The 12,447-nt window shown below is 38.6% G+C and overlaps 1 protein-coding gene across 1 annotated transcript in view; it reads right to left on the reverse strand.

Moving 5' to 3' along the window:
* Positions 1-12,447, reverse strand: part of TBC1D5 (TBC1 domain family member 5) — a 568,371-nt gene that overhangs the window by 190,764 nt on the left and 365,160 nt on the right. Inside the window, exon 14 of the mRNA XM_056129598.1 lies at positions 8,928-9,100. Coding sequence (XP_055985573.1) covers positions 8,928-9,100 — 173 coding nt within the window. The remainder of the gene's footprint in view (positions 1-8,927; positions 9,101-12,447) is intronic.

Consider the following 12,447-nt stretch of genomic DNA (forward strand, 5'->3'; position numbering starts at 1 on the left):
TAGCTAAAATAGGGGATGGTCTAAAACCTGAAGAAGTTGGGATTCTGCACAGTGGTCAAGACAAAATCCTAGAGCATTACCAGGGCAAAAGCTATTCATGCTGACGACATAAAGTTAGAATTCTAACTCTTCACACACTATCATCCAAACTACAAGTTGTACACATTTTGCTTCTTTGAGCAAAAGACTATTAGAACAAAATGGTGAAATCAAAATATTTAGTCAAAAGCTTTCCTCTTATCTGGTAGTTTCACCAAAAAAGGAACAAAATTATTATTTTATCCAAATTTTTCTGGTGAATAATGCTAGTTCTATATAGCCACAATTTTCATTTCTAGGTAATTATGGATTATCTATGATTTATCACGTTCTGAAACACTGTCAGAGATTGAGGTTAAGATTTCATTGCAATGTAGGCGTTAAAACAAAAAGCTTTCTTAGTATTCATCATTCTTGCTATGTCTTATATTTTCATTATTAATTCCTTAATGATTTAAGTACATCTTCAAAGTGTTTTAGCTGTCTGGATACTGACATCTGTGCTTAGAAATAGTTATTAAGTATATTCATATTTTTGCCCTCAAATATTTTTTTATAAAATTAATAAATGATCAATAGAAGTAACTGAGATGATAATATATGAAGAAGATAAATACCATTCACAATTTCTCAGGGATTGTTTCCAGCCTGATTTTCATATAAGAAAGTAAATAACTTTTAAGTCTAATAAAATGAATTATATCAACTTTTCTCCCTGATTTTTCACTTCAAATACATAAAAAGGAAAATACCTTGATACTATATAGTTTACTGACGTATCAGCTTTCTTAGTATTCATCATTCTTGCTATATCAATGTAAATTTTTAAATCCCAGCTTATCTTCAAAATCATTTATTCAACTTTTTTTTTTTTTTGGGAGGAGGGTGTTTCCAAGTCTAGGGCCCCCAAAGGTTTCTGGATGCTCAGGGTCATTAGAAGTGATACTTGGCCAACCGAAATGCTCAGGCCAATGCCACGGCCCACTGATAGGGCACTTCTGGGGCCAGCAGTTCACAGATCTACGGTGACCAGTTTGGTGCTTGGTGGCCAGCAGTTTCTAAGCGGTGGCACTGGAAGGCATGTCCTGGGATGGAACCCTGGGGTGAGCAGATGCAAGGTATGTGCCTCTAGCGCGGAGCTCTCCCTCTGGTCCTGGTGCATTTATTTTTATTGGAAGGAAATCTGAAGGAGTCACATATCAAATTTAACCTCTAGTTTTAATATACTTTAAAACTGTATTCACCAGTGTTCCTAAAAATTAAAAGAAAAATCCCACCACCAGTATTTGGAATACTTAGTTCCTTCTATCTGCAAAGCCCTTGTAATTAATTTGATGTTGCCTTTCTTAGTTTTTGACTTCTTCTCCTTCATCCACTGGTAGTAATTCCTAGCCAAGAACCAAGTTATGAAAAAAAGAAGCATTTGGGACTATTAATGAACATGCTAGATGAACTCACTGCTATTGGAGCTCTTTTGTTTTTGGGGGGGGGGCACGGAGGGTGGTGCTCAGGAATCACTCCTGGCGAGGTATAGGGGACCACACGGAGTACCGGATTGAACCTGGGTTGGCTTCATGCAAGGCAAATACATTACCTGCTGTATTACTGCTCTGGCCCCACTACCGTAGTTCATACACATCCAAATTCAACACTATCAGACAATACGTTTATTCAATATATATTATTCTAATGCTTTTGTTTCAAAATAAGTATGGTTTTTGATATTACTAGTGCCATTCTCATATTTATTTTATGAAGTTATATTAATTTGTTTTGCTTGTCTTTTAAACCATACTGTTGGATTGTCTATAGTCAATTGAGATTTTAATAGATTAAAGATTTTATGTAGAGTGTCATTCAGTAATGCTTCACAGTATTATTTGCCATCTTGTTTTATGCTGACTTTGTCAGCACACTTGTTAACTTCTTTTGCTATTTTTTACCACTTAATGAGTTCTAATGAGTCTTAATGAGTCAGGCAATGGTACTTAGCACATAAAAGGTTAATTCCAAGGAACATTGTGGATGTTTACAATGTGCCAAGTATGATGATCTACATATTTTTTTCATTTAATCCTCATAATCCTACTGCATAGGTATTTTATAAAGTAAATTATTTAGGGAGTGGAAACATCAATGAAAGAGTATATTTGATTTCCTTCATGTCTGTTAATGAATTATGTAAACTTTATACTTCTTTCCCATTTTGAATTATTCACTAGAATTAAGTGGATCTAAGATCCAAATAATGTTCTAAATTATTTTTATTGCTTTTCGGATGAGTATTTTTTGACAACTGTATTCAGCTGCATACACTTAACCATGTCATGCTGGTTACACTACTTTCTAAAAATCCTTTCAAGTCAGCTCTCCCCTTAAATTATTTTTATTCTTCAAAAACTATTCTAGGAGGCACCTTTTAGTGGGGAGAGCACCCTTTAATCTAGAAAGGCATGTGGCTGGCACCTGACCCAAAGTATGTGCCCCTCCTTTCCTTCTTGACCTCTGTCTATATAAATTCACGAGTATTCCATTTTTTCTCTCTTATCAATTAAGTTTTGGTATATTAAGTTTAAGATTAAAACAGGAGAATCACCCACTAGCTCCCCAGTTCTCACATTTTTCTATCCAGCAGTCTGGCCTTACTATATAAGATTTTTTTTATTTTAAGATTTATTTTATTATTGGATGAGACTTAACTGTCAGGGGATAGCTCAATATTTGAGACGTACATTGCCATCAATACTCTAAGGGGATTCTTGGCTCCTACTGGCATGGTTTTGGGAATGGCTCTGGGTTTTAGGCCTTTATTGCGCTTGATATTCCATTCTCTTATTCATAGGCAATTTCTGATTCCTACCAACAAGACTCTTTTGATTCTAGGACTTATGTCTGCCTGTCCTTGTGGTTTATTAGGTCACCCCGAATTGGATCATGGTGATCTAGTCGCTTCACTGTAACCTTTAGATGTCTTAGTTCTCTATTACACTCAAAGTTCTAATTAAATTAGAGTCTGAATATAGACTAAAGAGTTGAAAGCCAGGCTCAGTTTCTTGATGACTGGTAGATCTAAATAAAATAAATGATTTATTTCCTCATACACAAAATGGGGATAATAAAAAAAGTATCCATCCTGATGTACTGTGATGTCAAATAAAATAATCTGTTAGGACCTTTAGCAGGATGCGAGGTCTACAGGGAAAAGAGTCTATAGCAACAATTATTATTCATTATTACAACTGATTTGCTATTGCCTATAATTCTTAAAAATACTTGTTCATAGAGAAGCAGAAAAACAGCTTTTTCAAAGGTAGTGCTAGGGGATTACTGAGTGGTATACAACAAAGTCTTGAATTTTTACCTCCTAATCCTTCATTTTTTTTCTTAACACTGAGCATGTAATAGATAATTCATTGAAAAGAAAACTTCAATCATTAATGTGTTTAAGTCAGGAACTTATCTGTTTAAACAGTTGATAGAGAATTTGAAAAAGTGTCCCCCCGCCCCCCGTCACACACACACAGACCCCAGTGGTGCTTATTCCTGGCTCTGCTTTTAAGGATTATTCCTGGCGGGGTTTGGGTGATCATATGGGATGCTGGAGAGCAAACTCACTGGGTCCACTGGGTGCAAGGCAACTGCCCTATCTGTACTACTGCTCTGGCTCCAAGAGAGAATTTTTAAAGAGGGGATTGGTCAGGGGAGGCCTGGTGGACACTCCTAGTGATTCTCACTCAACTGGACCACAGGGTTCACTGCTGGAGCCTGTGAATACTTGGGTGCTGCTATGGGACTAACTAGGCCATCCTTGTGGTACTCAGAGTCTCTGGGACCACCGCTGATGATGCTCAGGAGCATCTTGGACCCCAAGGAATGGTCGAAGGGCCTCTAAAGCCTACATCTAGTGATGCTTGGGAACTAAGTAATGCTGAGGCCAGGACTGGGGCCAAATGTATGAAAAATGCCGCAAGGCATGCACTTAAACCCCTCCACTATCACCCTAGCCCTGAGAAAGAATTTTCAAGGTGGCTAAGTTACACTGATTCTTAGAAAATTATATTTTTAACAAATATTTGTATGTTAAATATGAATTTTAAAAGCTTAGTGATCAGATGTAATAGTGTTAGAAATGTTAGAAATTTATTATACTGATACAAAATATGTTAAAATATATCAGTATAACTCAGAGTTTAACAGATTATTTATTAATAAGCCAAATCCTTCTAATTAAGCTACTATAAACCACTGCAGCAAAACAACTACTAACCTACAAAATAGGAAATGAAGGAGATAGAGATATATAATAAGCTTTTCGGAGATGAAGAATTTATCCCGTGGGTGTTATAAAGAGCTCATCACTTAAGAATGCCAAAGCCCAAGTGTGATGATCTTTCCTCAAAAGTGACATTAACTGCATATCCCACAGATGCTTATTATGTACTCTATTTATATCAAAGTTTAAGGTGTAACATAGAGGCTCAATATATTTAATGGGTATAATAAAACACAGTTACTCTAGTGAAATATTTTTATTATAAAACTCAAAATTTTGGTGTCTTTATAATATAGTATCAGAGTATTAGTAAAAATGGTAAAGAATCTTTTTATTTGTAGCTGTTGTGACTCAGGGTTAAGTATCGAAACTTAACATTAATATTATATAATAATAATTATATAAAAATAACCCATATGTGATAATGCTATAGTAAAATCTATAAAAGTACAGCCTTCATCAGTTACTGGCAAATAAAACATAATTCAAGATGCTTTTCATCTGATTTAGAGGAAAGGAAGCTTCATTCTGAAGCAATGAGAGTAATTTTTTGGTTAATTCAAACCTGTCAATTATTTTTAGAAAATATAATTTTATAGTATTGTTTACCAGTACTGAAGATTTAATTGAAAATTAACTTTGCTTAACCTAAACAATTTATGAGCTGAAGCGATAGCACAGCGGGTATCAGCCGACTCAGTTTCGAATCCTCCGTCCCTCTCAGAGAGCCCAGCAAGATACCGAAAGTATCCTCCCTGCAAGGCAAAGCCTGGCAAGCTCCCCGTGTCGTATTTGATATGCCAAAAACAGTAACAATGAGTGCTTGGTACATCTACACAGTGGAATACTACGCAGCTATTAGAAAAGATGAAGTCATGAAATTTACATACAAGTGTATGAAACATGAAAGTATTATACTAAGTGAAATGAGCCAGAAAGAGAGAGAGACATAGAAAGACTGCACTTATCTGGGGAATATAAAGTAACAGAATGGGAGTCGAACACCCAAGAATAATTGAGATCAGTACCAGGAGATCTGCTCCAGGGCTTGGAAGCTGGCCTCACATGCTGGGGGCGGGGGGGGGGGGGGTAAGGCAGCTCAGATAGAGAAGGGAACACCAAGTAAAGGATGTTTGAAGGACTTGAGATGCGTGAGATGCGTGCTGAAAGTAGACTATAGATGGAACACGAAGGCCACTCAAAACCTCTATTGCAAACTACAACACCCTAACAGAAAGAGTGAGCAAAAGGGAATGCTCTGCCACAGAGGCGGGGTGGAGTGGGGGGGATGGAGTGTGAGAGTGGGAAGGCTACTAGGATCATTGGTGAAGAATGGGCACTGGTGGAGGGATGGGTACTCGATCATTGTATAACTGAAACTGAAGCATGAAAGTTTGTAAGTCTACAACTGTATCTCATGGCGTTTCACTAAAAACAAAACAAAACAAAACAAACTAAAAACCAGTAACAACAAGTCTCACAATGGAGATGTTAATAGTGCTCGCTCAAGCAAATCAATGATGAACAATGGGAAGACAGTTCTACAGTGCTACAAACAAAATAAGTTGTTATGCCATGTCCTAACTGCAATTATCCAGAGGAAAATGCACTGACACATAAAGTATCTGTACTAATAAGTGAGTTGTTATGTAACATTCAAGATTTCATGGGCATTTGTTCCCATATTTCAAGATAAATATCAATCTATTTAAAATTAGGATAAGCTAATATGGAATGATTAACCAATGTTATCGCAATTAATATTTTACACTAATCATTAATTCTAATTTTGCTGAGCAAATTTAATAACAAAATGCAACAAACAAGATTATATACTGGTATGTCTGTCACATTAGGGTACTTCCATATATATGTTCTTCATACTTTTAAAACAGAGTAACTGCAAAATATTTTTCTTAATGATAATTATATTCATATTAGGAAACATGTAAAGTAGTTTTAGTGTGACTTACAACTGCTCAAGATTGATTGAATTTTGAAAACTGAACTTCCAAAATAAATTGGTGGTGTTGATAATATTTTCTATTTGTACATGTTTGTGGGGACTGGAGCAATAGCACAGCGGTAGGGCGTTTGCCTTGCAAGCAGCCAACATGGTCAACCGGAGTTAGATTCCTCTGCCTCTCTTGGAGAGCCCAGCAAGCTACAGAGAATATCTCACCCACCTGGCAAAGCCTAGCAAGCTCCCAGTGATGTATTCGATATGCCAAACACAGTAACAAGTCTCACGATGGAGACGTTACTGGGCCTGCTGGAGCAAATCGGTGAAAAACGGGAGGACAGTGACAGTGACAGTGACATGTTTGTGGACATTTTGTTTTGTTTTGTTTTTTCTTTTTGGTCACATGTGGCAATGCACAGGGGTTACTCTTGGATCTGCACTCAAGAATTACTCCTGGCGGTGCTCAGGGGGCCATATGGGATGCTGGGAATTAAACCCGAGTTGGCCACGTTCAAGGCAAATGCTCTACCTGCTGTGCTATCGCTCCAACCCTGTGTTTGTGGACATTTTGAGCATGTTACCTTTACTTTTCTTTAGGACCTAATCACAATCACAACCATCCTGTTATTCGTCGATTGCCTCGAGCAGGCCCCAGTAACATCTCTTCGTCGTAGCCCTGAGTCTGGCAAACTCCCCATGGCGTACCCAATATGCCAAATATCTGTAACCAGTAGGACTTAATAGTATACAATTATTCTGTTTGAAAATAAAAAAATATTATCAAAACATATTTTAGATGATCTAAGTGAGTGAATAAGCAAAATCCTTATGATTACAAAATGCCATACAGCTCAAACTGTAGAGTCTGTAGAGAACGAGTGACTTCTTCAAAGATTAATATATGCATATGAATATTAAAGCATAAGAGTCTATAGAAAAATAACAGGATAAATGGATCAGCGGTAGCTACTAAGTCCTGGTACTGTTAGCACTGCTGAGAAATAAAGTTGAAAAGACTAAGAGTAATTACGCCACGGATCATGGGCTTTTATTGGGAAGGTACTAGCTGGATGTCAAACAAGCTCTATGAATCATTATGATGAAGAGAAAGCTGATGGAAACTAATGTCTGAAAGGGAAACTGGAACCCAACAGTTATAAATTACCGCATGTGAGCTTATGCCACCCCGGATGCGATGTGAAGCACCAACTCAGGCAAAGAAATAATGAACAACAAGCATTTTAAAGACAAAAGAAACAGGTACAACATCAATTTCCTTCCTTAAAATTTAAGACCAATTTGTGGACTTGAGCAGATAATATTTGAGGATGCAAAAGGGGTTTTGATATTTAAATAAATCAATTCTTTGAGTGCACAGGAAAGAGGAATACAGAATGTAATTGACCTTGCCACTTGCTGTTAGAGAAAAATTTGCAAACATATGAACTCAACTTACGAACTTATTTGGCAATTCATTAATCACAGACAGGCTGTCCAACTCCCATGCTCCCCAAAATGTTCTCAATTTCAGGGGGAATGATGGAGCTATTATCAAGGATAGAGTTTGACTCACAGAAATGAGAACAAGCATCATGAAAACAGGAAAGCAGATGTCTTCACTCACAGTTCAGAGCTTCCAGAGAAGAAAGACAGCTGAGAATTATTATTAGTGAAAGACTGTGTAACATGAGAGTAAATTTTTTTTAAAAAACACCTCATTGATATATGTATATTTTTGGGGGGCTATATCAAATGACCTCTGTACTGGTTTCAAAATGAACAATATCTGAGATTCTCTATCATTCAGAAAATAGGTTTGGAGAGAGAACTCACCGGGCTGAGCACATGCCTTGCACGAAGGAGAGCTGGGTTTAATACCTAGCACGATGCGGTCCCTCAAGCACAGCCAGGGGCCATAGAACACCACGAGGTGTGGCCCAAATAACACTTCCCCCCACCAAGTTCAAATATTAATTTTTATTTGTCCAGCAGCTACACTATTTACAACTTAATGCTGTCTTGCCAGTTTTCCATGTTCTACCTGGAATGGTAGAGATGAGATCCAGAGTAGTGAGTACCAACAGAGAAAATGTTCAGTACTAGATCTAAATGGTCTGTTGTTTCAACAGGAAGTATCCTGTAATTGTCTCAAGTATGACCCAATGAATTTCATATTTAGTAAAAAAAAAAATTTAAGAAAAGTACCTTTCTAAGTTGCCTACTTGCTTTATAAGCCACTAAGTGAAGACACACATTCACATGTACCCCACTTCTAAGGAGCGACTGGTACACCTAACAGATGGCATCTGGCTGATGACAAGTCACATACTACGTTCACTGAGAAATTGTATCTTACATTGACACTGCACTTCTTAGGTTAGAACAGATGACTATACAACAAAATGGAAAGAACATGGACAGACTTATAGGCTGTTTGGGTGACAAACAGGTTTTATGCATATGTGATCTGTGTGACCCTGCTTGGTTTAATGGTCTGCTATTGCCACTGAAATACTCGGACTGCAGCATACAGGACACTGAAGAGATCAGGGCAAAAAGAAAAAAGGAGAACAAGTGCTGGCCCTTATTTCTATGAATACCAGACATACGGAAATCAGCATCTATCATTGTTTTCGACCTTTTAGTACTTACAACCCATATATCTGTGGTGCAATTTCCAGTCTGTTCAAGTGCATGTAGAGCTCGATATCGTGCTTCTTCAGGAGCTGATCCTGGATCTGGTTGACTTTAGTCACGATAGCAATTGTCGGCCCTAAGTCCTGTGGCCGAGCGAAGGGAATGGGAGTCATCAGTGTGTCTTTCCCCTAAAATCAGGGGAAAAAAGGAGACATGTTTTCTTTCTATATAAAATTGATACAAATGAATATTGTTTTAAAATTCATCAGTGGTAATCTAAATAAGAGTACCAACTTTTTGTTTCCCAGTATGGGGGTTCAAACCCAGAATTTCCCATATTGCAAGGCAAATGCTTACCAATGAGTCCCTCCCAGACCCCTTCTCGACCAACAACAACTTTAACCAACTGTTTGAAAACCAGAATTACAAGTTGTGATACACATGCTCCTAAACTCCTAGGTTTAGAAAACACCTTTAAAATGTTCTCTACGTATATTACTATATACCTGTTTTCTGGAACATGACGTATTATGAGGTAAAGTTGGCTAAATAAAGAGGACGGGGGCCACTAGTCTAATTTTCCAAGGTCAGTTTGTCCAACCAACACCATTCCTAAGTGGAATATTCTGATGTTCTTGTGGCATATACCTTCATCATGAAAAAATAGTAAATGAGAATTGTTTCACTCTGAGCTCTCAGAACCATAAAAATGCCAGGACATGCATGAAAACAATACTTGGAAAAATGTTCTTTAACTTTCCTTTGATCAATTTGAATACCTGAGTAGAAGCTTTATAAACTTTCTAGACAATAGATTTAAATGAATAGTTATACGAGCCAATCACAATATACTTTATTTCTTATCATTCCCATATCCTATGTTATGAAAAATACATGTGCATTTTCTTATGCTTTCATATAAACTTTACTCAATCATATCTGAAGATTTTCCCAAAAAGATTATGTCTGGCCATCCTTCTGATATTGAGCCCTCAATTTCTACCTTTCTCTAATCATGATCACGATCATCCTGTCATTCATCGATTGCCTCGAGCAGGAACCAGTAACATCTCCTTCGTCCTAGCCCTGAGATTTTATTTTTATTTTTTTATTTTTATTTTTTTATTAGTGAAACACCATGAGGTACAGTTATAGGCTTACAAATTTTGTGCTTGGGTTTCAGTTATACAATGATCAAGTGCCCATCCCTCCACCAGTGTCCGTCATCCATCACCACGGGTCCCAGCATCCCCCCCCACCCCTAGCCCTGAGATTTTAAAAAGTGCCATATTCAAGGCTCTTTCAGGGTTAGGAGAATGAGACCCATTATTGTTACTGGTATTTGGAATATTGGGTGTGCCTCGGGGAGTTTGTCAGCCTCTGCCGTGTGGGCAGGTTACATTAGGTAGCCTGCCAGGTTGTCCAAAGTGAGAATGAGATAAGATGTCCGCATTCGTGGCCAGGCGCTTCCGGGAGCTGGGTTTTATAGTCTCGGGTCTTGGCCGTTGATGGGATTACATGGCACCAGGGGGCAGTTGGCGGGAGTGACCCCTGCCTACTGGAAGATGGAGGATCTGGGTGGAGGATGCTCAGCCCCGATCCAAGCAGGCTTGGAGATCTCAGCCCCGGGAACCGCATGCCTTTGTACCTTCACGTGTATGGAGAGTGGTCTCAGCATGGTTGTGGCTGGCTGGCTGAGTCTCCTGCCCCTGCGCCTGGCTGTCCTCACCAGGGCCCCATGGAGGGGGGCAGGGTGAGTTTCCCTCCCTGCCCTGAGCAGAGCTCTGGCAGCCGATGACCTCCAGAACCAGGCACAACCTTTCTCTAATATGGGGATTAATAGCATCATTCTTGAGTGATTGTCTGCCTACCGTAACTCACACTCAATTTGTTTCTCTACCTCAAATTCTTAGTTTTGCTTCACAAATGCTGCCTTTTCAGATAATCTAGTCTTTGCTTCATTTTCTGTTTGCAGGCATTTTCCTGAAAGATCTCAGTCACAGAGAGGGCTTCAACCAATAACCATTTTCCAAAGAATTTTAAATCTGTATGAGTAATCTAAACTCTCGAGCGTTATCCACACATTCAAAAATTGGCAAGGAATCACAGATTGCCAAAACAGTCTCTAATTCAACAGGCTCAGACTGAACTCAACCATCTCCTATTCATGAAACCAGGTGCATCTTTACTTCATGTCCAATTCCATCCAGTCTCCAATAAGACCATGAAGTTTTGCCAATTTGACTTCTTGCTTCATGGGACTTCTTGCTTTTCTTCTATAACCTTCTTGTCATAACCTCATTTGGAGCCCCAATCATCTTTCCTATCCTTCTAATTAGTCTCATCCCTTCTAACATAGTTTTCCCTTTATGTTCATTTTTCCAAATGCAGGTGATCGACCTAAAGCCAAACTGCCCTTTTTAAAGAGCTCCCCATCATTTTCTCTTGCAACAAAACTTTACAACCCATATTCTTTAGCCTGGTCTATAGTGCAAAACTTTCATTATCTGTCCAGACTCTGTTCCTACTGCTTCCAGAGATGTGACAAAACATTCTATGACTGAAAAAGACTCCCATCTTCAGTGTTCTCAAGGAACAAATTCCAGGGCCTACTGAGTTTAGATTCAAGTGTCAGGTGTTACTTCATTCTGGGCTTCCCTGCTCTGAGAGTACTCTATCATTTCTCTGTCTTTTAAACTGGGAGATCTCTAAAAGGAATACAGGAGACAAAGTTTAGAAAGGTAAACCTCTGGTTGACAGTGTCCAGGTGCATAAACTACATAGAAAAACACATGTGGAATATATTCTTCTCCATACATAAGAAGGAACTCATGGACCACAAGCAGCACAGAGAGAGGGGAGTGTTTGTTAGGACCGAAGGGAAAAGCAGCGGGACGACTCCACATGCCTTTCTAGGACCATTCCAAGTCTTTCTGTGTGCGTGACTGTGTGGTCTAAGAATAAGATGTTCATAAAAAACAGTACTTTGAAAAGATTTCTCCTATTCTCAGATTACATAATAAAGTATCTATGGCTGAGGGGGCAGATAGAGCGCTTGCTCACTAATCCAGGTTCACCCCCACATCCCATATGGGCCCTGAACTCCACCCGGAGTGATCTTGACTATACTGTCAGGAGTAATTCCTGAGCATCACCAGGTGTTGCCCCAAAATGAAACAAACAAAAAAATAAATAAAAATAATATAAAATAAAACTTCCTAAAAGCTCTAAAACTTGGGTGCTGGAGCAACTGTATAGAGAACAGACTTTTGTCTTGTGTGCTGCTGACCTGGGTTCAATCCCCTGCACCCCATTTAGTATCTTGAGCTAGACCTGAGTGATCCGAGTACAGAGCCAGGAGTAAAGGCTATGTTCTGCAGGGGATGGCCCCAAAGCAAAACAACAACAGAAAAACAACTCAAAAATATAACCATGATCACTTTAAAAACAGACAAAGGCAAAGGCAAAGGCAAACGTGGAGTGAAGTTTATTTCCTTACTTCAGAAGTCACTACAGCACAATGCTATTTACATTT

Source organism: Sorex fumeus, unplaced genomic scaffold (genome assembly GCF_029834395.1).
Source record: "Sorex fumeus unplaced genomic scaffold, SorFum_2.1 ptg000072l, whole genome shotgun sequence".
NCBI lineage: Eukaryota > Metazoa > Chordata > Mammalia > Eulipotyphla > Soricidae > Sorex > Sorex fumeus.